The following is a 27,547-nucleotide window of genomic DNA, read 5'->3' as shown; positions in this document are numbered from 1 at the left end:
CATAGGCATCCTTAGTGCTGAGCAGTGAAAAGGAAATTTCTGGCAAAATGTTTCTCCAAAAGGAAAACAAACTGCCCCTTTTGCTTCCTTTCCTTCTGTAACACAAGGTGCCAGGTTCTTGTCAGTACCCAACTTCAGTAATTGTCCAAAGCATATCAGTGACCAGTGCCAACCTGCTGCCCTGCATATTGGGCGTTCAGTGAGCTGCAGGTGGGTTCAAAGACCCTGGAGTTCAAGGTCAGGCACATTTGTAGGCATGCAGGCATTCCAAGTCCTCTGACGTGTGTAGTTTCATGTATAAGTCCTCTTACCTTGACTTTATCTGCTTTCTTGGAGTAACCCAAGGTGTCTAGAATGGTTGAGATGGCCAGGATAGGGGTCTGCTTTCAAGTGTGGTGAACAAATACAGCCTTGTGTATCAGAGCATTCCATACCCATGGTTTCAAATAACTTCCAAACAACTTCCATACTGTACAATATTCCTTGAGTAATAAGGTGTAACCATATAGCATTTACACTGCATCAGAAAGTCTATGGGACAATGTGTATAGGTTGTGTCAACATAATGCCATTTTATGAGACTTAAACATCTCAATTTTGATATCTGTGGTCCCTGGAACCAATCTCCTGAAGATTCTGAGGAGCTGTGGGACACACTGCTTAGACACTCTGAAACCCAAAGCAATACACCCGAACACCACCACAAAAATGACCCTTTGTGATACGTTGACTTGAGTCCTTTGGATAAATGTCTGACTTGCATAGTTTGGATATGTGGTAGGTCCATTTTGAGTTTTTAAAGGTTCTCCATTATGATTTCCAAAGTGGCTGGACTAGCTTCCATTACCACTGGCAGTGCATGAGGATCCCTTTTGTATACAGCCATGCCAACATCTGTGATTATTTTCTTGATGGCTGCAATTCTGACTGGGGTGAGATGGAAACTCAAAGCGGTTTTTACTTGCCTTTCTCTGGTGGCCAGTGATGTTGCGCATTTTTTTTTATATGCTTACTGATCAAATATTTGTACTTCATCTTTTGAGAACTGTATGCTCATTTCATTAGCCCATTTATTTTGGCATAGTTTGGATATTAATTTTCTGTTAGATGTACAGCTAGTAAAGATTTTCCCCATTCCATAAGCTTCACCAGATTAAGATGCCTATCAAAGGAGGGGTGGGCGAAGAAAATGTGATATGTTATATATATAATTTTTTTCCAGTCATGAAGAGTGAACTTATGTCATCTGAGGGAAAATGGCTCTAACTGGCACAACCATATTAAGCAAATTAAGTCACTCTCAGACAAATAGATTCACAAAATCACATATGACAGCAGGGTGGGGGGAGATAGGCTCAAAGTATATTATATACTTATGTGAAAATGGCCTCATGTAACCTAGTATATAAAACAATATATACGAATAAAATCTAAAAATAATAAGCAAACCTCACACATGGTTACTGAAAACGACCCGAGTAAAGTAAGCACACAACATGTTAGCTAATATTTTTTATTGTCAGACTTTGTGTGAGCCAGCAAACACCACCATCGCAGAGTCCAGAAGGCATAAGGCAAATTTAACTCTCCTTTATGAGTAGACTTAATTGGCCCAGGTCTTTATATCATTTCCATATAAAAATAAAAGCCCAAATCCAGATTCTTTCTCTTCTGGTCATGAATGAGCGTGTGTTGACAGGTGCCTTGTGCAGACCACCATTATAAACTTGGGACTAAAGGCTGTGTGCATTCCACGTCAAGGCCTTTAGAGTTTCTCTTGCACATTACATTTCGGGAACTCATGGGCTCTCTCCACACTCCCATGGTTATACCTGCAATCTATCCAGAGTGATACAAGCTACCCTTCAAAGAAAACAAAAATTAACTTAATAGAAATGAAAGACTCCAAAATGACTTCATATTGTTCTAAAAACGGCACTGGAGCCAGCAGTTTAAGAGTGGCTTATAAATACAGTTATCTTGTAGGCAGCAGACCTGTTGGTAATTCAGCAGACACAGGTCATGGCCCTTGCTACATGTAAAACGAAACTGAGTCAAAACGTCTCTTTCCAAAATACAGCAAAGACAGGAAAATCCAGGATTCTGATTTGTTAATAAAACCACGTTATAAAGTAACCACTGAAGACTCTAACTCTGAACTATTAAAATATACAGACTGTTTACACCATTGCACATCCTTTTCCCTTTGTGTTTAATGCTCCTTAAACAATGATTAAAGTGTTGAATTTATGAATGAATGCATGCATGGGCAAGCACAGACATTTAAAAAATAAAACCAAAAAAAAAAAGACGTCCATGAGGAAGGCCGCCAGCAGCGCTCCAACTAAAACATACTGTCCCCTTCTGCTGTCTTCCCTCCCCACTCCCTCACCTTCCCTCATATTTGGGGAAATCAGGCTGGGAGGTTAGTGCATAATCAGTGGATCCGCGTCCCGCTTCCAAGCTCTGTAAGCTCCCACAGAAGGGGAAGGCTTCCCTCAGTAGCACAGTTAAGGTCGGTTAGGGTCGGCTCCGCAAGTTAAGGCACTTCTGGCTGCTTTGGTGGCAGCATGGTTTCTCTCCCCCTTCTTTTTTAAGGCATGTATCATCTACATGTAGTAAAGCTTTGGAATTGTGCAGACGGTTAAGGTGGACCGCTTAATACATGATCACTGAAGTTGACAGGGGAAAGGAATCCCGGAGACTCCTCCCTCCAACGACTGGCTGCCACATGGGCAGCTGTTTCCAAGCCCGGTCAGGACCTGGTGCCGGCCTGGGCAGAGGGTGGCACATTCGGCTGTGAAAGTCACGTGGGCTCACTGGTCTTCACCTGGAGCTGCCTTGGCTGCTCACAGAGCGTGTGGTGCTGTAGCGCTTCTTCACGATCATGCTGATGTAGGCTTTCATGAGCTTGGCCACATCCACCACCTATTGGGAAGAGAAGAAACCACACATGGCACAGGTCTCCACCAAGTTCAAGAGCCTAGAGCAGATGTCCTCTGTCTGTCCTCCCTGCAAAGGCCAGCAGCTTCCTATGCTAATTCAGGGCTCCAGTGTCACAAGAAGCCAAGAGTTTAAGCTGCCTATTTCTAGTCAAGGAGAAAGCGAGCTGGCACTTTTCTAAATATAGTGTGTACCACCCAGAGCTTCCTGTACACAAGATGATTTTATTTGATGAACAATGTCAGATTCTGCACATTAGAAAATGCTACAAATGCACCAAGAGTTGGTATCATTAGGGCGGGGACTACTATCCTCACTGAAAAACAAGGTGACATGCTGTGCTGGATAGCTTTAGTGTCAACTTGACACACATGGGTTGAGGGAGCCTCAATAGGGGAATTGCCTCCATAGGACTGGCCTGTGGCCATGTCTGTGGGGCACCTTCTTGATTGTTGTGTGATGTGGGAGGGCCCAGCCCACTGTGGGTGATGCCACCCCTGGGCAGGTGGGCCTGTGTTGCATAAAAAAGCAGGCTCAGCAGGGGCCAGGAGAGCAAGCCAGTAAGCAGTGTTCCTCCATGGCCTGTGCTCCAGCTTCTGCCTCCAGGTTCCTGCCCTGAATTCCTACCTTGGGCTCCCTGATGAACTGCTGAACTATGACCAGGGAGATGTAAGCTGAATAAACCCTTTCCTCTCCAACTTGGTATTATTGGTCAGAGTGTTTTGTCACAGCAATGGAGAAACAAACTAGGACACATTTGGAGCCGACAAGCAGCCTTTACAGACTACAGTGTCCAATTCCGGTCCACCCCTTTGGATGCAGTGCAAGAAGCACAGATGACTCCTCAGGGCCCGGGAGAGAGCTGTGGCCAACTCCCCAGAGGCCAAGCACACTTCTGTTGCACAGTAGCTATCTTCCTCAGAGAGGACCCCTCAACCAGTGCTTCTCATGTTGCCATCTCTGTCTCCTCCATCCTGTCAGGCTGGGTCCTTCTAAAGCATCCTAACAGGCTTCAGTTTGCCCAATTCTCTGCCCTTCCAATCCCACCTTATACTGTTCATAAGACCACTGTTGGAACGCCTTGCACCATCAAGGATTCCATGGTGGTTTCCTGCTTCCATTGGACTCAATCAAATGCCGCAGCCCAGCACGAACCCTCGCCAGGCAAGAAGTCTTGAGCCCTTTGCCCCTCTCTGCACATTTCCCTTGTCAGCTCACTGTAGTTCACCCCCGGCCTCCCTCCCACCCACCCATCCCAGGCAGTATGCAATTCATTCCCAGTCTTGTATTATTACATGTGTTCAAGTCTGGAGTAGCTGGCATAGATATTTAGAGGCTTTTCTGAATGTGATTTTGTGATCAGCAATCAGTTATGCCCAGAAGGGTGTGCCCCTTAGCTCCCTTCTGCTCTGTGGATGTCACTGGAGGGAAGCCTTACTCCAGTAAGCACAAGTTTTCACGGCCTTTTCACCTCTATAATTTCTTTCTTTCTTCCCTGACCCACTGATATAAAAGAATCAAATTTCCTTGTTGTACAGACAGGACTTTATGTGACTTTGGCTTCAAGGATCCTACAGTTGGGGGAGGAACCGCAGTACTGTGTTCCCTACAGGAAACACAAAGAGTCTTGCTCAAAGGCAGCAGGAGTTGGGCACTGTTCTCCTCTTTCATCAAGACCCTGCGTGACCGGCATCTACTCTGCCTCTTACCTCGGGGGTCTCAAAGAGCAGTTCCCGTTCATCAACCACAATTTTGTATGTGTTGGCGAGGGGTGCCCCGAAAGAGAGGATATGCTCATACTGGAAGACTTCTAATGGTTTGCCTTCTCCACGCTTGTAGACCGACACTGCATCTGCGCTGACACCCAGCCAGAGCTCCTGGGGGAAGCCACCTTCCTTGCACTGGTGGACAAGATACTCAGTGTAAGCAAACATTGAATCATGAAACTTAGAACACAAAGTCTAGAAGCCATAATAAGGCAGATGCTGAGGCAAGTGGTTCACAGGTGACACTGACTGAAGTCAACACGCTGGTACACGGGCACTGAAACAGGAGAAATGGCACCTCTGCGGGCATCCTGATTGATTTCTGACTGGGCAATCAATTTCAGAATTTGCAGAAAACCAACTGGCAAACCTAACCTTTTGCCCTGCCTCTCTACATCTTGACAGCATCTCATCTTCATTGGGATTAGCTATTCTATTACAGCATCTGAATCAGCCACACGGAGAGCACACAGCTGGGCAAGCTGCTTAACCACCATCGACAGCAACCCGGCCAGAGCCAAACCTCTTCTGTTTCTAGGTCTGTCTCTATCCTGTCTGGACTGGCTTATGTAGGATCACACAGGTTGAGTTCTCTCAATCACTGTGTGTTGGCTCTTCTCCACAAGGAGAGGCAATGACTTGGTAGACGTTCAGTATGTCTGGACTGGCTTATGTAGGATCACACAGGTTGAGTTCTCTCAATCACTGTATGTTGGCTCTTCTCCACAAGGAGAAATGCATCTCACTGCCTAACTGCAGACTTGCTCACACAGATCAATGAAAGAAAACAAGGGCCTGTGTGCAGGGGACAGCGACAAGGAGCAAGGGCAAACTAGGCACACTGAGCAGAGCATGTACATGGCATAAAACGTCTTATTTATGTACCTCAGAACCAATCAACCAACTGCACTCAGGACAGCTTCCCATCAGAAGCAATTAAGGCACCTCAAAATATTTAATCTATCTTTATATATTTATAGTTTCAATCTGAAGGCATCAAAGAACATGCCGAATTGTTGGATTATAAGAAAACTGGTAAGCTAATCTACACCAGGGGCTGGTAAACATGTCTGTTCAGGCAGGAGGAATCGTCTCAGGCCTTGCAGGCTTTGTGGTCTCTGTCATGAAGCCGAACTCTGCCCTAGCATGAAGGAAGCCAAGGAAAACATATATAGGAGGTGGCAGGATTTGACCTGTAGGCCAGTTTGGCAAACCTTTCTCTAGACCACTGATAAAATTTTGTTCAATCAATGGTCTCAAAAAGAACCCCCACAAGGGTTGGAGCGGTGGCTCAGAGGTTAAGAGCACTACCTGCTCTTACAGAGAACCTGGTTGGTTCCCAGCACCCACATGGTGACTAACAAATGTGTGTAACTCCAGTTCCAGGGGGTCCAAAATCCAACACCCTCTTCTGGCCTCTACAAACATTGCATGACACAGGTGCACTTACATACGTGCAGGCTAGAACACTCATACACATAAAATAAAAAATAAAAGTAAAAACAACATGAAACCAAAACAACTTAATGAATTATCTGGTACTGGGCTGAAGTGGTAGCCAAATTCCAACACACACACACACACACACACACACACACACACACACACACACACACACAACCTTTGGGAGGCAGGGGCCATTAATGGTGAGACTTGGAGGGCTGGAGACCTAGTGTTCCCTAACATCCCCTCTGTCCATATGAAGCCAACAAGGTTCAGGTTCTGATACAGCATCTGTCTGCTCATGATGCAACACACAGGAGCCAGCTCTCACCTCCACATCAAAGAGTGTAGACCCATAGCCAGGCCACTCCTTGATCAAGGTCATGTACTTGGCCATGGCTTGTTCCTGGTTCATTCCCTGAAATTTCTTCCACTTGTCAATGATGCTGGCTCGAGCAGAGCAGACTTCTTCCTTGATCCACATGTCCAACATCTGTTCCTCCTCCATCTTCTGCCGCACCACCACCCCAGTCCGGAAGCTGCGCCTCAGTGTCCCCTCCAGAAAGCTGGTCCTTCTCTTCTCCAGCCGCTCGCATGGGGTGAAGCTTTTGGTTGACTGACTGATGCGAGCCTTGAGTCTCTGCACAGAATAAACTTCCTCAAGGGGTGGGACTGTAGCATGTAGTGAATAGTCCCCTTGCAGGTACTGGAGCCGCAAGGCAGCAAGGACCTGGAGGTTCTCTTCAGGGGCTGGATGGTGGCCGTGGATGACTGCTTCGTGGGCCTAAAAGGAAGAGACAAGAGCTGTGGTCAGGTTGCTGCTATGTCTATAAGGCCAGCTCACTCATGCCATTAAGACTGCTCTCAAATACCTTCTCTGTCTGGCCTATTTAAAACTGTTACCCTGGCCTTCCTTTAAAGTTGAATTCCTCCCAAGACAGGTACCAGCTAACACTGCATCTTTAATTCCCACTCTCTCCATCAAAGAGCTCCTAACAGGGATGTTTAAATCAGATGTAAAAAGCTTCAATCTATAGAACGAGTTGTTGGTGAATCTACTGCCATGTGTAATTTTACTGCCATGTGTAATTCTAAGGGCTAGCAGTTCATTTATAAGGTACAGTAACAGGTTTCATTCCTGCTCATCAGCAAAGGACTCTGTTCTAGAAAGTTCCTCTTACCTGTTCAAACATAAACGCAAATTCCACACTGTCTTTTGGCACGCTGTCTGTGTCCAGGAAGCAGTAAAGTTTGAAGTAGAATTTCCATGGCAAGTCCCCTGCCTCTGACGTGGCAGCTAGCCTGTGGACAGAAGACACAGGGGACTCAGAACAAAAGTAGAAAGAGAGACCTTCAGAGGCTGACCTGACAAAGCTCACTCTGAGAATGCATACGTGACCAGGGCACAGTGTATGTGTCAGGGGGTGGGTAGGTGGGAGACACACTTGGAGACCGAGAAAGGGCTTCTGAGAGTTCAGTACTTTAACCAGAGGGAGAGCCGATGCTTCCAGTTTGGTCCTATGTTAAGAAAGCAAACAGGAAACCTTCAGGTGAGGTCTGCCAGCAGGGGATTTCTGAGGGCCTCTTGTGGAACCAACACCATCTAAGGCTTGTGATGAATCTACAGAAAGGCTATTTTTATTCCCTTTACAAACTCTCAACTAAATGACAGTTCATTTATAAGGTATAACAACAATTCAAAATTGCTATGAATATTCTGGGGGCTGCCTTCATATGCAGCAATATCTTGTATGACTTAGGGGATACAAAGTCAAGATCAAACACTGGAGTGCAATGGTGCAAGTACATTTCATGTTGCAAACTTCAAAGGCAGCTTAATTTAAAACCCTAGAGTAAGTGAAAACCTAACAGATCTAAGGCAGTGAATATAACAGGGGGCTGAGAGAGAGAATGGGGTGAAGGACTGATGATGAGCTAAATCGCCTTGGAGCCCATGGCTCTGTCCATGAGTCAGAAAGCACAGGTGGTAGAGAAGAAAAGGTAAATGTATTTCAACACAGGTGAAATAAAACCAACACAAACATACGGTGATGATGACGCCACCGCCGTCGAAGAGGGATGGTCAAAGGCTCTTCCAGCACTTCAGGGAGGAGGAACTTACTTTTCAAACTTTGCCAGAACATCAGCCACGATGGTGCGGCTCTCAATGGCCTTGTCCACGTGTCCGTTGTACTCAAACAAGGCAAACATATTCCTGCTGTCCTCCATAGCCAGGCCCCGGATCAGCTTCTCCACCACCTAGAAGACACACGGACAGCTCAAAGTTGTGGTTCAGACAAATGCTTCCAGAATAAGCCTTCACCTGAACTAAGAGGTAGCTGTTGGCACGAGAGGGTCCATACAGATTCCCCAAACTCACCTATATAGTCACCCAAACCTCACATGCACCTTCTTTTATTTTCCTGGTAAAGTTAGGTTCGTTCATTTTTCCCTCCCTCCCTCCCTCCCTCCCTCTCTTTCTTCATCCCCTCCCTCCTTCACTTTTCTCATCCTTCCCTCTTTCTCCCTGCCTCCCCCCTCCCTCCCTCCCTTCCTCCCCTCTTTCTTACAAAACAAACAGCAACAAAAACCCCAAGGCATTTTAATAGGCCACCATCAGGCACAGAGGCTGAGCTGCTTTCTTGTAAAGCCATACTACTAGGAAAAGTGGATGAACCTATGTCCTGATAGACTCTTACGAACCTCAAGAAATAATGACTTCAAATGATGATTCTTCCAGACAAGGCTTATGTAGTTTTAGTACCTTGCTATTATTGGACAAAGGTTTCATAATGCAAAATATAAATGTACAAGAGAAAATGTGTTCATCCACTGTGGCGTTCTCAATATCCATGCCCAATACAGAAAGGCCCATGGCAGAACTGACTGAACCCCGCTCCTCCTAGCCTTACACCTAGCTCTCTGTGGAGACACTTAGCTGTATCTCAGATTAGGGGGACTATGTCTCAGAGACTTTGCTTGAGTTTAGCTTTGAGTTTCTACAGACCTTTAATTGCATTTTTCTCTCTTTTCCTATGCATGTGGTTGGCTGCTGGTTACACTGACTTCCTTGGTTACTGAGCAGTCCTGTACTGTGCATGACCTCCAATACAGTTATGCCCAGCACAATGGGAATTGTAGCTCTCACCTCCCCAGCTGTGGTGTGGGAGTTGATGGTAATCTTGCAGGAGCCCCCACCGTGGCAATACACCGCAGACGTCATTTCTTGCCGGTGGATCAGAGCTTCAATTTCATCTCGGGAAGGCACAAACTCCCTGCATTTGGTCTTCTTTAGAGATTCATAGATGAAGAGGGCATATTTTTCCATCTCAGTTCCTGGAAACTGTTCCCGTATTCTAGGAGACAACAGTGAACTGTGAAATGTGGATGGAGGGTGGATACCTTGGAGGGGGCTGGCTGTGGACAGAAGTTGGTCAGGTGGTCAGCCGCCCCCTAGTGGTAAAGGGAGTAAACACTAGCATCTTCTTGGCAAGGACCAGTTGACCCTGGAACCCTGGGCAGCACCACTAATACCTGGAAAGATAGATACTTCATGTTGTCCTGAAAAAGCTGCTTTTTGTTTGAGTTTTTTCTTCTTTATTTGGCTTTTGTTTTTTGAGACAAGGCTTCAGTCTAGCCCAGGTTGGCCTTGAAGTTGTCACGTTCCTGCCTCAGTATATCAAGTGCTATAGAACTGGAGTGAGCCACCATGTCTGGCTTGAAATGTTGCTTTTCCATAGTTAATCAACTAAGATTTTAGCTATGCTTGTCACACACAAAAAACTATATGAGAGGCAGATATTACTGTTTCACTAAAGTAACCATTTTACTATCTAAAGGGATTCTATAACATCATGTTGTCAACCCCAGACAGAATAAAATCTATTAAAAACTCAGTATATAAACAAATAAAACTTGAATATCTAAGCTGGAGTATTCTCTATAGAGTAGTGGTAGTTAAATGAACCCAACAACCTATACATTAGGATGCTCTACCCATGTGGCTTGGTTCCTGATACAGCTTTATGCAGCTTAGAGAAGGAAACCTAGGTTACATAAGCTTGCTCAAGGGACCTATGAGTCTGGCTGGAGGTCCCTGCCTCACAGTGCTTAGTCTTGGAGTCTGGCCACCATGCCTGTGTGTCAAGAGCTCTGCCCAGCTTCCTTCACAGTCCCCCCCCCGCCCCCCAATCTGGGGCCTTACCTTTTCAGGTGGAACTTGAGGTACTTGAGGATTCCTCGGCTGGGCAGGAAGGTACAGCTAAGGCATGTCAGGATCTGCCAGCTGTATAGGTTGCCCACGCTGCCGGGATGGGGCACCTTGTTGGTCTGTTTGATGAGCTGACAGTACAGCTCATCCCGCAGAGGCCGCAGGTCATGCCCAGTCTGCAGGATGCCCTGGATGATGGGGATAGGGTCGGACATGGATTCTAGTTGCTGGAGGGAATTGAAGATCTTGATGGCTTCATCCTGAAGGGTCGTGTAGCCTTTGTCTTTGAGCACTAGGAAAAGCAAGTCAACACAAGTTACTGGAGGGACCAGCAGGGTACAGGTGGTACAGAAGGCAAGTGGAAGGAATGACTGGGGACAAGCCTTCCTGATGTTTACATCAGCTGAACAAAGCAGGGGCGATACAGAGGTGGGTGAGTTATCCTGCCCTGTTGTACAGCTGAGCTTTGGAGTACACAAAATGCTCACTAAAAACCAGACTGTGGTGGAGCAGGTTCCTTACTTGGAAGGTAATACTGTCTAGGATCAGTTTACCTGGTACAGGGGATCGTGACTCCTCATAAGCCCACCATTACTTGAAAATAGTATGAGTTAAAAATGCGTTAAATGAACCCAACCAGCTAAACACCACAGCTTGGCCTAGCAGGCTTCAAATTTGCATGAAACTACAGTTGCATAACCTTATCTGATATGAAGCCTATTTCATAATAAAGTAATGAATATTGCATGTAATTCACTGAGAATTGTACTGAGAGGAAAAACGGAAGGTCTGCATGGATATACTTTCTCACCACCATAAAGCAGGGATGCCCGTAAGGCACTTTAACACTATCACAAAGTGAGGGTAATGACAGGGGTATGTATGCTTTCACACCACCATAAAGCAGGAACAGCTGCAAGGGCCTTCACGGTACCATAAACCAAGAATAAACTACATGGGTATGTATACTTTCATACTACCATAAAGTGGGTAATTATGTAGTCATTCTAAGCCAGGGACTCTGTGTTCTAAAGGCTGCTGTGAGTTCATAGGGAGTGCTGGCATTCTCTGATGCCCTTTTAAGTCTTTGAGTATATTTTAATGTCTTTTCCTACTCGTGATGATCTAAAGAGTCTGAGTGACCAATGCTTCCTTTGTTAGAGTTTAAGTTAACAGGCAAAACAAAACTACAGACTCTGAAGATCCTGGTGGCACTCCAAACTCACAGTTGAGATTTATGTCTCCGTAGGGAAGAGGCAGAAGCGGGGAGTGTAGGGGATGATGCGTGTATCGAAGGATCGGGTTCCGCTTGTAAATCTGCTCTACTACATCCGAGTTCAGGCAGTTCTCCTGGAAAGTAAAGGAGTTGTTTAAAGAAAGCAAGGAGGCTGATTGTGAAAAACGCACTGAAGACAGTAATGCCAACCGTGCCTTCCCACACAGGAACAAGTCTCAACATCAGTTATGAGCCCAATGGGGTAACGGGAGTAGGAATCCATTATTGATCACTTCCAGGCAAGGAGACGCACAATCTGCAGCTACAGATAAATCATAAGAACCTTACAGGGCTGGAGACGTGGCACAGGGGTTAGTTAAGAGCACTGGCTGCTCTTGCAGAGGACCTGGGTTCGAGTCCCATCACCCAGATAGCATCTAACAACTGTAACTCCAGTTCCAAGGAACCCACTGCCCTCTTCCCTCCATGGGCACTGCACAACACAGGCACACTTACATACATGCAGGCAATCATTCACACACACAAAATAAAAATAATGGAGAGATGGCTCAGTGGTTAAGAACACTGGTTGTTCTTGCAGAAGACCCGGGTTCGAATCCTAGCACCCACATGGCCGCTAACAATTGTCTGTAACTCCAGCTCCAGGGGATCTGACAGCCTCTTCTGACCTCAGCAGGCATTGCACAACACGGGTGCACTTACCTACATGCAGGTAATACATGCATACACAAAAAATTATATAAAAAAAATATTAAAAAAAACCACCTTATACAACTTATTCTCTTTGCTTCAAGTGCACATTCCCTTATGTTATTAAAACTTCCACACACATACTCTTAAAAAATTAAATTTAGCTGGGCGTGGTGGTGCATGCTTTTAATCCTAATTTGATATTCAGATTTTATTAAGTATATTAGAACGCAAAGAAAAAGATGTAATAAGCAGAAGTTGAAAGATAAGACAGTTTTAAAACTATCTTAAATAACTACACACACACACACACACACACACACACACACACACACAAATTAATCTTCTTAATGATTTGGCCATCCATTGTGCCATCTTAAAATACAATTCATTTTAAAAACATATTTTGGTAGACTTTATTTTTGGTCTCTTGAAACAGAATCTTTAGCCTTGGACTGACCTAGAACTCATGACAATCCTTCTGTCTCAGTCTCCCCAATACTGGGATTATAGGCATACATCATCACATCTGGCTTTATTCTTTTTTCCTACTCTTTCTTTATATTTATTTATTTATTTGTTTATTTATTTATTTATTACTTATTTATGTGTGGTATGCCGCATATGTACAGGTGCCTGTGGAGGTCAGAAGAGAGCGTTGGATCTACTGGAGCTGAAGTTACAGGCAGTTGTGAGCCACTCAATGTGAGTACTGGGAAGAAACTCAAGGCTTCTGCAAGAGCAGCAAGCACTGTCGGTGACTGAGCCACCTCTTCAGCCCTTCTGTGCATATTCTTTCTATGCCTGCAAATGACTCGTGGCAGGGTGTTCCTGGGGAGATTTTCCCTCTGAGGCCTGTCTGTCCTGAATTCATGAGCTCTTTTCACTGAATTACATCATATATTGATGCTCTTCAAATGTCACTCTGATACGTGAAGAAAGTCAAGTTACTTTTAGAGCCTTAAATAAACAGCAGAGCTGGAGGAGAGGCGATGAATCATTCCTTCATGGTCATTTCATTTCCACTCTGAAACCTTTTCAATAACATCCAACTGAAGACCAGAAAAAAAATGACTTAAATTTTCTAGGGACTTAATTGGGTAACGTCTCATTTCTTATGAAGTATTATTTTATATCTGGAAAATTCTATGTATTCTTTGACTGTCTTAGTTTGCAATTAGAGAATAAAAATAGATGACACAGCTTTGATGAGGATGGCTGACATGTGCTTTAAAAAAATTCCTCTCAAAAGAAAGCTTCACAAATATTTTTAAGGCTAAAAATGAAATTATTTCTATGTCCTGTCCTGGGTTCCATGGCAAACTTGGGAGGACTGGGAGAATAACTGAATGGCCCCAAATTCCCAGAAAATACCCCATTTTGGAATCAGGTAGCCACTTGGCTTTGTTGGGAGATTACAAACTATGGATGTATTAGACCCTCTCCCAGCTCCAAAGTAGTTTGCCTCCTAGTCTGTTGGCTACTCTTCTTTGGGGTGCATTAGTTAAGCCTGCCCGTGTACCCTCGCTGCAGCTCTCCTCTGCCCTGGAGATCTGCCTGCCTGGGGAACATCAGTGAAGATGCTCTCCTTAACTGGGTTCTGCACTGGGGATGAACAGGTCTGTGGCAGTGATCACTGGTTCTTTCAAACATTTTTTGTCTTTTGACACAGGGTTTCCCTGTAGCCCCAGCTGGCCTCAAACTCACTACATAGACCAGGCTGGCCTTGAGCTAACAGAGATCCACCTCCCTCTGCCTTCCAAGTGCTGGGATTAAAGGCATGTGCTACCATGCCCAGCTCAACCAATATACATTTATTAAACAATTAAATGTATGAATAGAGAGTCACAATATAAGGCCAATGAGGTTTGGAGGTAGCTGACAGGGATTTCATGTGTTCTAGGCTAATCTGAGCTCTTTGTTTTCTTTCAGGTGGTGAGGATCGAACCCAGGACGTTGCACATTCCAGCAAGCATTCTACCACTGAACTCCATCCCCAGTTTCCAACTTGGGCCCTTTGTGAATCCGCTTCTTTGGCCTAGAATCTGCGCAGTGAGAACAGAATTACTTTGTTACAACTAGCCAGTCCCTAAGTGGGTCTGGGATGGTGCAGATGGTCTTGAACACAGATCATACACCACAGAGTGGCAACTTCTACCACCTCCAAAGAGAAAAAGTATTTTTAGTGTACAGTTTCATTAAAAATCTTATTTAGATTCTATACCCAAGAATAACCGAGCACTAGTTTGGTCAGAAAGTAAACACTGAGCTGGAGTAATGCTGAAGTCTTGCTGGGTGAGGAGAGGCTCTGTGAGGAGTTCTTGGCATCACATCTCACCTTGATATCTTGGATCAGCTGCTGGGTGGGTGTGTCAATTGGGGCTTTGGTGTCAGTCACATTTTGAATGGCGCTGGACCACCTGGTAGCCTCGTTGAGCAGTTTTGTGTAGAGCCGGTAACAGTGCTTGCGCCCGTAGACGGTTATATTCCAATAGCCTGCAAGGTAGTGCAGCACACGCATATCAACTTCAGCCTCTGGGACCAAGGCAATTCTTGTACCAGAGCCCCAGATGATAACATCACTAGAAGTCCTTTAATTAGTGATTAATTCAATAAACACTTGAATCCTACATGTGCCATGCCTGGCACCAGGCATCCAGTGACAGAAAGAGACAAGTGTCTCTGCACTGTCGGATTTGTAGTGAGAGGTGAAGAGAAGCCTTAAAACAAGAAACCCAGAAGGAAGGAGAAATGGAAACAGTCTCTCTCTCAGAGAAAGCTAACCCCCACCTCTAGGCTCTGGAACAGGAATACCAAGGCCCAGCAGATGCTAAGGTCCCTTCAGCTCCTGCTTCTTTCCTGCCCTCAGCCTCTCTCCACAGAACGCTGTGCTAAGGAATCTGTGTGTCACAGACAAGAGGCACAACATCGCCTCCATCCGACATGAATGGAGCAACTACATTTTAAAAATTACGAAATCAGAACTACAGACAAAAACCAAAAGAGACAGTCTTTCAGAAATTCTTATTGTCCCACTAATTAGGAAAAAAACCACACACACACCAAATCCATCTGTCTACTTATACACATGCTTTTTAGGCACTAGTCTAAGTTTGGGATTTTTAGAAATGGCATGTAAGCCTCCTGGTGGGATGGTGAAGGAGATTCAGCATATGCACCAAGCACCCACGGGACACTGAGATCTTTACACTGTCTTGTCCTTGTCGGGAATCTTCATCATCTCTATAAGCCAAACTGTCTTTACTATGGCTTTAAATACAGAGCATTTAGAGCCAAGCACAGCCAGCCTCAGGGGCACATTAAGAGCAGGATTTCTTTTGGGGTAGAGGAAGTTGAAAGTAAACACACCAGTTAGGAATCTCATTCCTAGGCTGGAGCAAGCCCTGGCCTTCCAAGATCTGACACTCTGCGTTCTGAGCCCAGCTGGGTTCTAACCAGCAGTTGGGTACCTGTCTCTTTGAATATCTTCTCGTCTGGAGGCACAACTGAGCACAGACTGTTGAGGACCAGCGTGCCCAGTTTCAGTGCGTTTTTCTCTGAGCTCTTGTAGTAATCCAGGGAATTGTGTGTCAGCACGAACCACCGTTTCTTCAGTTTTAGAGAGGACATCTTTGGACTGTTCTTCACTTCTTTATGTAACCACCCTGGAAAGGACAATCCAAGTCTGAGTTAGGGGGTGGGGGTACAGATCAGTGGTAGAGTGCTTGTCCCAGCAGAGAAAAGACAGTCAGTCAAAACTGCCCTGAATCAAAGCCCTGAGTACCCCACTATCACTTCCATTTGTGCTTAAATATGGATTGCACTTTTACCTACTGGCTAGAAAACATCGTGCTCTTTGGTTAATTGTTTCCAAAAACTTCCACAGTCAAAGTGACTCGAAGAAGCTATTTAAGGGGCTAGGGAAATGGCTCAGTCATAAAGTGCTTGCTGTACAAGCATGAAAACCTGAGTTTGGAGCCCCAATACCTATATGAAATGTAGGCATGCACCAGTGCTGGGGAGGTGGAGACAGGAGGCTCCCTGGGCCTCACTGGCTAGTTAGTCTGGCTGAATTGATAAGCTCTAGTTCAGTGAGAGATCCTGCCGTAAAAAAAAAAAAAAGGGTAGAGAGTGATTGAGGAAGATACCCACTGTTGACCTTTGGTTTCCACATTCACATGTATATACACATGTGCCCACATGCACATACATTCTCATATGCACACACACACACACACACAGCAGTTCAACAGAACATTCAAGAGCTATCTACTATGCAGATGAAAATACAAGTCCACAAAGAAGACAGTGCAATATGGCTGGCAGCCACCTCTCACGATAAACTCCTGGCCCTCCACCCTGGTGTCCCCCTTGGATCTCTGCAGCAGGGTTATCCAGTGGTGCATCTCCTCTGGTGTGTCAGCGTTGCAGTGGAGCACCCGGTTGGCTGTGATGATCACGAATGAGTTGGGTCTGAGAGACAAGGCAAGAAAGAAGCGAGGCCTCTTAGTTCCAGTGTTAGCATCACCTGTCAGCACCAAGACTTCACAGCCTTCTTCCTGGCTTGGGGTCCCAGGGAGACACACTGCTATGCTCTCTATGTCTCACCGTAAGGCAACCCTTGCTCATTTCTGTGGGATTTATTTTATGCATCATTAACCTTTAAACTCAGAGAAGCACATTCATTCAGAAGGTCCTGAGAGGGAAAACATTTCTTCATGCAAAACTTTCCAGATGAAACTCAGTTCCGGGAAGGCTAAATAAGGTGACCATGGGGAAAATTTTTTTTTGATGCTTCTCCAAAGTCAGTTTCTTTCTGACTCTGGATATTGCCTTGGGTAATATTTCTGTGGGGTGGGAATGAAATATCAGACACCAATTACAGAGGAGGGTCAGTGACTAGTGAGTAGAACATCTTATGTATCTGATTTTTACCTGGTACAAAAAGCCACTAGGGTCCATGTTTTCAAAGCAACCCAACAAGGGCACATTTCCCAGACAGGGATAAAGCGATAATGGAGGCTTACTTTCTCCCTCAGCTCCTTCTGTATGCCAATGTTCAGAATCTCAAACAGCCCTGTCCTCACACTAATATCTTCATCTGGTTACTTAAACCAATGAATGAGAATTCTTTGTGGTAAGTTTTCCAATGTTCACTGCAGTTAAGTACTAGCAAAGTTCAAGAAAAAAGGCTACCAGGCTGCCTGCTGGAGGCAGGGAAATCTAGGCAAAGAGGTTGGACCAGAGATCCCTCAAAAAGGTGTAGCTGGTAAGGAAGAAAGGTGAACATTTGAGATGAGAGAAATCTAACAGGGAAAAGGCAGTTTTCAGCCTGGGCCATCACCTGCCCAGCTTGTGGAAGTGGTAGGTCTGGGAGATGCAAGAGGCAAGTTTAGTAAGACAGGGACTTAAGTATACAAAGAGAATCTGGGCTTTGGTTACTGAGCCAGCACATGTGTTAAGTATTTCCAAGCCAGGCATACGATGGTACCAGCTGATTAACTTCTGAAAACAAAGGATACCCAGCTAGACCTAGAGTTGGGACCCCAGAGCTGTCACTCTGACTAGCAGACACTATTTTTTGTGTGTATGGTCAGTTTTAACACACTCATGTTTATACTTTCTGGCTTTTTTAACAACAGCATAAGTCAGTTTTAATTCTGACTCTGGTCCTAGGACAACTTAAAGTCTAATGAGGGTCAGAAAAGGAATTTACAAGCAGCAAAGAGTAACTGACTCATCAGAGACAAGGTTCACTGGATACTTACTCTGAAGATGATTTGCTTTCAGAAGTCAAATCAGAGAAAGCAGAAATGTCAAGGAAAAGGCTTATGGTTGGATTTATTAATATTTCACGTTATCACAAGGGTCATGATTAATTTAGAGAGAGGAACACTACAGCCTCCCTATGCTAGAGTAATACTTTCCTAATAGTTATGTTCTTCCTAACAGAATCCCAAGACTGACAGGTGTGGTGGCTCACACATGTGGTCCCAGAGCTTGGGAGGCTGAAATAGGACTGTGAGTTTGAAGCCAACCTGGGCTACACAGTGAGACCTTGTCTCAAAAAACTAAAGCAGATGACATCCCAAGTTGTAGTTCCAAACAGAGTGTACTTTCCTGTGTTACGGGTGGTTTTGGAAATGGCCTGTCTATATTTGGCTTCCCATTTCCCTTAGTAATCTGAAGCCAGCCTCCCAGAACTCCCTGGATAAAGTGGTTGCCAAAGTTTCATAGCCCAGCAAAGGGGCCAGTGGCAAGGACAGAGGGAGACCTGTGGGGACTTATGGTGTTGAGTACCTCTGCTAAAAGCCACATAGGAGCTTACCTATCGGGGCTATCAGAAGCACACACAGAATCGATCAGCCCCACATCCAATGTGCCCTGGAAAGGATCAAAAAGCAGGTGAGCAAGTCCCCAGAGGAGAGTGACACATCACACAGTAGCCCTAGATTACAACTTGTAAACATACAGACTAAAGAGACACTCTCTTTTGTGGTGATCTGCAAAATAACAGTTATCTAAGAAAAGTTCCTGATTTTAATGAGTCCAGACAGTCACTAGATAGGGCACAATCTACAGTCTATTCCTTAAAACACTATGATTCATCACATCAGTCCCTTTGGTAAAGAATATTCATCAACTTTTCTATACTGTAAATTTACTGATTTATGCTATGATCTCTTATTAATTTTACAGTTATTCTGCAAAGAAACATTTGATTTTGAAGTTTTATGGGGGCTGGAGAGACAGCTCTCAGAAGCTAAAAGCATGCACTGCCTTTGCAAAGGAACCACGTTGTGTGGCTCACAACTGCCTGTTAACTCCAGCTCCAAGCAATCTGACACCCTCTTCTGAGCTCTTTGGGCAACCACACTCATGTGAACAAACTCCCCCGCCCCATACACATAAAACTAAATATTAAAAGAATTAATTTTTTTTTTAAATAAAGTTTTCAGATGAGGAAATAAAACTTTATTTTTAAAATAGGACTTTATAACTTCCTATATATGTCTAGAATACATATAGCAAAAATATAATTTAGAATTCACTTGATTATTCAAAGAAAGTGTCATGTGCTTCTATAAGATCATAAAATTGTGATTTTTTTGTTGTTGTCCTTTTAAAAGGATTGATGTAGAAGAGCTCAGATGTATCAATATTTACCTACAATTTATGGTTTTTTCTTTTCTTTTTTTAAGGTTTTTAAAAAAATAATTTTTTATTTTTCTTTTATGTGTATGAATGTATTGCCTGTATGTGTGCAAGTGCTCACGTGTTGTGCAGTGCCTGCCTGCGGTGGTCAGAAGAAGGTATCAGATTCCCTGGAACTGGAGCTACAGATGGCTGTTAACCACCATGTGGGTGCTGGGAATCGAACCTAGATCCTCTGCAAAAGCAGTCAGTGCTCTTAACTGCTGAGCCATCTCTCCAGCTCCATTAAAGTTTTTTTTTGATATAGGGTTTCTCTGTATCCTTCACTGTCCTGGAACTCACTACATAGGCCAGGCTGGCCCTGATCTCACAGAGATCTGCCTCTGCCTCCCGAGTGCTGCTGGGTTTAAAGGTGTGCACCACCATAACTGGCTATTGTTTTTTCTTTTTTTTTTAATGCATGATTTTTAACATAAATGGCCCTGTTTTCCTCCTTAATTATTCTATTTACTTATAAAGGTTATCTAGACATTCCTAGTACACCCTCTTCCCCAGCCTGATTTCCTTACCATCATCCTGCCTCCACCTGTCAATGCCCACTCACCACAGCATTCTGGGGGTTTGCCTGCTCGTCATGCATCTCCCGGATCTCCTGGTCTGTGGATGCATGGACCTGACTCAGCACACTGAACCACTGGCTGTAGAAAGAGAAGCAAAAGTCAAGGGTGGCCAAACTCCTTACGACAAAACAGCAGCACTTTCCTCTACTTCAAGACAGGACAGCTCCTCTGAGCATAGCCTGTTTGTCAGTTAAGCTGGGGGGTGATATGACCACAAGCAAAGTTAGAAAAAACAGCAGGGGGTTAGAGAGATGGCTCAGTGGTTAAAAAAGCTGTTCTTGCAGAAGACCTGGGTTCGAATCCCAGTACCCACATGGCAGCTAACAACTGTCCATAACTCCAGTTTCCAGGGGATCCGACAGCTTCATCTGTTCTCTGTGGGCATTACACAACATGGGTGCACTTACCTACACGCAGGCAATACACACATACACATAATATAAAAATAATCAATAACATTAAAAAAAAGAGAAAAATCAGCAATAGTACTTTCAAGCATTGTGTGTTCTCATTACAAGATGGGAGATACTTCCCTACCAGCCCCCACAGACCTCAGACATCTTAAGATGTGTTCATTGAGAAACGGCAGTTATTATGAAATGTGTGTGTGAGGATATTTACTGAGTACTATATTTTTGTCCTGGAGGACATCCATGTACCTTTTCTTTGGGAAAATAAATCTCAAAGAAAGAAGGTCAGTAATGGGGAAATGACCTCTTCAGAACATGGCTTGATGTGCATCTTTCTACTTGTTCCACAATGAAGCTTCCATGGCCAGGATTTCCACTGAATAAAACCACAAGGGCAGCGAAAATCAAAAACAGGTGCTTTACATAGAAAGCAGAAAATTATTTTGACCAGAATTCTTCCACCTTCATTTCAAATGCATTTTCTCACTTCTAGCCTCATCAGAATCTGAAGACCAAGGCAAGCATATGGTGATGAACTGCAGAAAAATCCCAAGACACACATGGAGAAAACGGTCACCCAATCACCAGCACTGACTAAGCAAACACGGCAGCTGAGGGAGAAGCCAAGAGCTTCTTCTGACGGGATTTCTTATGTCTTAATAAACACACACTCCTACTAAATAAGGCAGAGGGGAAAGGACTTGGTAAGCAACAGAATAAGTGAAAAAAATAACATCCCTACATAAAGCTAGCCAAGTGAATTATTTACAGCAAAAACTAAAACCTATATTCAGTGCTTCCTGAATGAAAACATTCACTGTATGCAGACCTTTAGGAAGATCCAAGTAGAACGCCCTCATCTGACCTTGCTGCATACCTCTTGGTTCACCAGAAGGCAGCCTGTACTCATGACTTTACTAAGCTCAAAACTCTCCCAAATCAAATACCCCAACATATGTAAACCCAAGATATAAGCCATATAGGAATCACACAGACTTGCACACACACAGGAATAAACTTTTCTGTGCTTTCAACTTCCATAGATACTCTTAAATTTATAATTTCTTATGAACCAAGCATAACCTGAAATCTAAAAGAGAATTTTTTAAAAAAGTGTTCCACTGGTCAGGGGCAAAAGTCTTTGGCTGAAACATTCCAAATGTTAAATTTAGCAGGTTCATTATGGCTCCAAACAGACAGGGCAGCTGCCAAATGCCCAGCCTGTAATTCAGCTGAGAAGTTGTGAGCATTTCCTGGACCACAGAAAGCCACACATAGACTCTAGGAGACCCAGACAGAATGATGGGGCTGTAATTTCAGGTTTGCTTGTTTTTCCAGTTTGTGTTATAATTTATGAGGCCAGCCAGCAGTTCGGCTTGTTCCCATGGGAAGAATTACTTTCTGGCGTCTACCCTGATTCTGCTGCCATGGTGTTCTATCAACTGAAAAACATTCAAAGGACAGCGGGTGGTGAGTGAGAGGTCTCGAGAATGCACCAGAAGGCTCTGATGACTTCTGGGCTGAGAAGTGAAGAACAGGCCACTGACTGTCACCCTCATAAATGACCACCTAGAACTGTTCAGAGCAGGTGACCACCACCACATCTCTATAAAGACTGACAAAACCCGAAGAACAGACTAGACAGGATGGGCACTCTACTGTGTCCTACACACGATATGACCCTGTGGTGTCACTTTCTCTCCTTAGCACTGTCCTCCTTGTGCTCAGCACTCCAGCATGGTCCAGAAGAGTTAGGGAACTCGCACCAACCAAAAAGGAACTGCACTTGACCTTGGCCCCAAATCTAAGCTTCTTTAGAAAGAAATGTAGCAAGTTTAAAGCATCCATTCAACAGAACTGAGCCTCCATCCCATCAGAGGCTATGTTCTCCTTTCTAGGTCACCCAGTTTCCCAGTCTGTGCGAAATACAAATGATGGTAAGAATGAAACTTACTCCAAAGGACTGCCTGAGAATCAAATGACTTAAAATATTTGAAACACTTAAAATACTGCCTGCAATATAGAAAGGTCCACGAAAGTTGATATCCTGTCTACTAACTGGTGGAAAGCTGGAGACTTTACTCTGCACGCCACAGTGCTATCATGTATTAAGCAGCTGGTTAAGGCAACTATCCTTTCGATCACTATATAAGTATAAGCTCTTCACTTCTAAAGCTCTGAAACATCCACAGGGTGGCATTCAGCTTTGTTTGTAGGGTGCTGGTGACAATGACCATCTGAGTCCTGGTCTTGTTTGATAGCATTTGAGGCTGGAAATCCTGAATTCGTGTTATTCCTGAACGTATCTGCTGCTGTTTGGGAGATAGTCCCCAAAGGACAAGACACACATCTCTTATGACTCTCAGTCCTGTAACCATCCTAATAGAAAACCCAACTATAAAATTGAAAGCCTTTTAAGGGAGTCAGAGTAAACAGTGATATGTGGAGTTTATGCCTGAGCTTGGAGGAAGATGTAGGAGGAAGTCCATCTCACAAGCCTCACCTGGCATCTTCTGGGGACTCCGCAATCAGGTGGAAGGTCCTATCGGCCATAATGATATCAATTCCATTCTCTTTGCTGGTGTTATCTATGATCTCCCTGTAAGATATAAAAGTAGTGAGTGGAAATCAAGAATGCAAAAGAGAAAGGCAATCTCAGGAAACTAATGACCTAATAGGAGATGGTTACCAAAGTAGCTCTATACAGTGGTCCCCCTTATCCATGAGGGGTTTCTTCCAAGATACCTAGTAGATGCCTGAACCTATAGACAGTAGGGAACCCTACATAAATGAGTTTCCCTCATATTGTTGAGTGTCTCTGGTCTAAAACACCTGAGCCCCAAAATGCCTTATATTTCAGAATATTCAAACACAGTAAGATATCTTAGAAATGGGGCCCAAATCTAAACACGGAATGCATTTGTTTTATATACATCTTAGGCATGCATGTAGCCTGAAAGTATTTTGCTTTATGCTAAGCACATGCTCTACCACTGAGCTATGCTCCTAGCCCCATGGGTGCAATCTTATAAAAACAGTGTTTCCATATGCCCGAATTTTCAATGGGACCCCTCCTATGTGGTCAGAGCGGAACTGTGCACCTGTGGCATCACAGTGGCTCTCCAAGTTTGGAGCACTTTAGATTTTGGATTTTCAGATTAGGGACATACAACCTGCACATGGATGTGAATAGTAAATTTAGTTATAAATTAGCGACACATTAACCAATAATAAAACAGTAACTGTAGCATACTATAACAAAGTTATGTGACTCCATCCCTCTCCCCTTCTAAGCATGACATTCTTCTATTTGATGTTTTTGGACCATGGCTGACTAGAGGTAACCGAAACCAAGCAATGTGAAGACAAGGACCAGGTAAGACCTGATGTAATCAGCCTTTTCTATAACCTCTAGGGGGAGCCAGGCTCCTCTGTGCTCCTAGTAGAGGGTCTGCAAGCCTGTGTGTGTGTGTGTGTGTGTGTGTGTCCCTGATGTTTCTTTGGAAGAACCTCTTCTCACACTAGCTCACCCAATGCCTGAGCCAAAACCTTCTTTTGGCCCTTGTCTCTGACTTACAAGAGGAAGAACCCAGAAGACAACCTTGTCTGGTGTGAGTGCATCCCTGGTTTATCACAGTGGCTGTGGTTCAAAGATGGCACTCCCAGCCTCAAGTGATCCTCAAAGCAGGTATCTATCTACAGGCAGGATTTAAGGGGGGATGAAACTATGAAGGTTCCAGCTTTGTGGAGCATGAGGTTGCAAACCTGACATTTGTTTTCTTTTTCCCTTTCTCTTCTTCTTGGCCCCCTCTTTCTTCTGCAGTGCTGGGACTGAACCCAGGCCCTGTGCATGCTAGGTCAGCCTTCTACCACTGAGCTACATCACCATCCTTGTTTTTGAGACAGGGTTTCACAATATAGCCCAGGCTGGTCTCAAACTGGCAATCCTGCCTCACCTCTGGAGTGAGGATTCAAGGCATGTACTGCGACAGCTGGCTCCTTCCTTGTTGTCTCCTGAGAGCACTCTTGCCCTTTAGCCATGGGATAATGCAGGAAGATGTGTCCCCCTAATCCTGGACTTCTCAGTGTCCAGACCATGAGTCAAGTGGATGATACCTCATTAGAAATAACCTAGTCTCAGGTATTCTGTTACAGCGGAACAAACTAAGACAACTTTCCATCAGGTCGAAGGCCACAGCCTTCTATCATGTCAAAGGCCTGGCAGGCATCTTGATATACTCTCCCCAACTCTGCTTCCATCACAGGCTCTGAAGCAAGGAAGAATTTGGTGCTGTGGATCTTGATCTCACCTAGACACTCCCTAATTACTGGCAGTGGGTTAACCAAATCAGGGACAAGCAGATATTAAGATCAGACCAGAGTTGGTAATACATTTGATATAAAAATAGTCTTGGGGATAGGGCCAGTTTGCTTTGACACTTGAAGCAGTAAATTTGTCATAGCAAAACATTTATTTTACATCAATATACCTCAAAGTCTAACAGACTAGAAACAACAAATATGGTATGATCTTATTATTAAGACTCACGGAAACAAGATTAAATATATTTTGGGCTGAAGGGATGGCTCAGAGGTTCAGAGAGCTTGCTGCTCTTCCAGAGGACCAGAGTTTGATTCCTAGCACACATGTCAGAAGAATCAGAACTGCCTGTAACTCCAGCTCCGGGGATTTGATACCCTCTCCTGGCTTCCACAGGCACGCATATGTATGTACACATACCCATATAGATAAATAAAAATACAAAGTCTTTTTAAAAAAGGACAATACATTTTAAAAATCAGTAAGATCAGGGGGCCAGTGGGATGGCTTGAGGCTTGTTGTACAAGCCGGTGACCTGAGTTCAGTCCCCAGAATCTTGTAAATGTACAAGGAGAACCCATTCCACAAAGTTGTCCTTTGACCTTCACATGTCACATTTACCCACACACAACATGCATGAGCACACATACACACAAATAATAACAATAATAATAAAACGGATAAAATTTAAGAAAAAAAGGTTAGAACTCGGAGTGGTGTCTGATGCCTCCTCTGGATAGAGAGAGGTGAGCCACTGGGTCTAGTGCAACCCTCCTGGGTAGGAGGATGATCCCCAGGAACACCTTGGACATGCCACTTTCCCTCTTGGGAACTCAGATTCCCTCATATGCAAAATGGGGCTTGAAACTCTATGACCAGTCATGAGGCTGGCGTTCTGAACCTCACAAATTCTAGGAACAATCAGAAACAGGCAGGGCTCCGGAGATGTGCACATAAACGCTTTCCTGAATTATGGAAGGTAGTGACAGTGTTGGTGGTGGGGCTGCCATGTAGCTGGGCCCCAACTTAGGGCCTTCCCAAACACTCAAGTGCAAAATAATAAAGCAAACAGAGAACACCTTGTCACAACAGAAACCAAGGAAGCAGTCATAAATGACTGGGGTTACAGGACAAAGATCAAGGGCCACATGGCAGCTTCTCTTAGCCCAGATGGGGCTACTGTGGGAATCCAAGAGAGCTACAGGGGCCAGAACCCATTTAATACATTAAATCCAAAAGTGCATAATGACACTTGGAAAAACAAATAGTCATCAGAGCGAGAAATAAAGTCATCACTGCTGGATATTCAAAGGACCTACTCATTTTCCTGGCAACTGGGGGACAAAAAAAATTCCCAGCAATTAGCTTGCCTTTCCTATAAAGACAGTACTTTCAGGCTAACCACTTATCTGTTTAGAAGTTTTTCTTAATAGAAGAAATAGTCCAGGTAAGAAATGAGCGTGGTCTAGCTGTGGTTCCTCATGTATAATTCAACCTCAAATCAAAGATATTCAGAAAAAAAAAAAAAAAAGCACCTGAACTGAACAAGCAAGACGTTATCAGCTTTTCTATTCTTGTGGGGGGGTGATTATAGCAAAATTTGGTAGCCTCTAGTGAATTCATGTTTACTTAATAATCAAGAATTGTTCTAACAGAAACTGACACCACCAATTATAAAACACTTATGAAGAACAAACCTCGACTGGATGGCATTCTAGATGTGATGACCAATTCAGAGAGAAACTGGGACAAAAAAGGAGCAAGCTCAACAATGCGTCAGCATGTAGCCAGTGATGCCTGGAAACCAGCTAGCAGGTGGAAGAAAGGTGAGGGAATCTGCAAACCGAAAGACTTGAATGATCTAAAAGCAATCAGGTGCATGCTAATCCATGGACAGGTCCCATGTGGCCCAGGATGGCCACGAATGTGGCCCAAACATACTTAAAACATTGATATTTTTATTTATTTGCTTATTTATTTTAATTTTTAAAATATGTTTTATTATTTTGTATGTGTATGAGTATATTGCCTGCATGGGTGAGCTATCACTCCAGCCCCTATTTGTTTTATGTGTAAAAGTGTTTGCCTGCATAAGAGCACCTATGTATGCAATGCCTGTGGAAGCCAGAAGAGGGAGTTAGATCTCCTAGAACAGGAATTATAGGTGGTTGTTAGCTGCCATGTGGATGTTGGGAACCAAACCTGGGTCCTCTGCAAGAGTAGTCAGTGCTCTTAACCACTGAGCTATCTCTACAGCCCTATTATGACTCTTTTTTTGGTAACTGGATTGTGCAGTTCCTAAGCATGTACTTTGCAGGTGACAACATTGTGTTGCAATGTCAAAAGGCTAGGCATGTCTGGGTGCTGACCCCACTGGATTCTGATTTGAAGAAAGAAAACTGTATAACCCAGCAAACCAATAAGACCATTCCTCTCTCCAACTGTGGGAAATGTGGGCAATGAGTTTGGATGTTGTGATGGCTAATCCTGGATGTCAACTTGACTAGATCTGGGATTAAATGAAATGAGGGAGACCTTCTTGATCAGATCATTTGAAGCTGGAAGACAAACCCTAAATGTGGGTGTTACCTTCTGATGGCATATGAAAGGCCATTGTTGGACTACTCGGACTCTATGATGTAAACTAATTTAATAAATGTATATAAGATGTAAGGTAATCTAATAAATCCATACACACACACCCCTATATGTATAAACTGTAAGCTAATGTAATAAATCCATATACATGTGT

The 27,547-nt window shown here is 44.1% G+C and overlaps 1 protein-coding gene across 2 annotated transcripts in view; it reads right to left on the bottom strand.

Annotated features, from left to right (window-relative positions):
• Positions 1 to 1,497: 1,497 nt before the first annotated feature.
• The window catches only part of Myo10 (myosin X), a 237,900-nt gene continuing 211,850 nt past the window's right edge, over positions 1,498 to 27,547 (bottom strand). The window contains exons 10-23 of one of the 2 annotated variants that reach the window (XM_029557987.1): positions 22,978 to 23,073; positions 20,049 to 20,142; positions 18,618 to 18,673; positions 16,620 to 16,762; positions 15,760 to 15,954; positions 14,628 to 14,785; positions 11,589 to 11,712; positions 10,357 to 10,654; positions 9,301 to 9,508; positions 8,275 to 8,411; positions 7,334 to 7,454; positions 6,484 to 6,936; positions 4,653 to 4,844; positions 1,498 to 2,928 (exon numbers count right to left, since the gene is read on the bottom strand). In XM_029557987.1, coding sequence (XP_029413847.1) covers positions 2,827 to 2,928; positions 4,653 to 4,844; positions 6,484 to 6,936; positions 7,334 to 7,454; positions 8,275 to 8,411; positions 9,301 to 9,508; positions 10,357 to 10,654; positions 11,589 to 11,712; positions 14,628 to 14,785; positions 15,760 to 15,954; positions 16,620 to 16,762; positions 18,618 to 18,673; positions 20,049 to 20,142; positions 22,978 to 23,073 — 2,377 coding nt within the window. In that variant the 3' untranslated portion in view covers positions 1,498 to 2,826. The remainder of the gene's footprint in view (positions 2,929 to 4,652; positions 4,845 to 6,483; positions 6,937 to 7,333; positions 7,455 to 8,274; positions 8,412 to 9,300; positions 9,509 to 10,356; positions 10,655 to 11,588; positions 11,713 to 14,627; positions 14,786 to 15,759; positions 15,955 to 16,619; positions 16,763 to 18,617; positions 18,674 to 20,048; positions 20,143 to 22,977; positions 23,074 to 27,547) is intronic. The other variant, XM_008821765.3, reaches the window with a different exon arrangement.

Source organism: Nannospalax galili, unplaced genomic scaffold (genome assembly GCF_000622305.1).
Source record: "Nannospalax galili isolate Female #2095 unplaced genomic scaffold, S.galili_v1.0 scaffold207, whole genome shotgun sequence".
Classification (NCBI taxonomy): Eukaryota; Metazoa; Chordata; class Mammalia; order Rodentia; family Spalacidae; genus Nannospalax; species Nannospalax galili.
The sequence above is the reverse complement of the archived record's forward strand: the minus strand, read 5'-3'. Positions and strand labels throughout refer to the sequence as shown.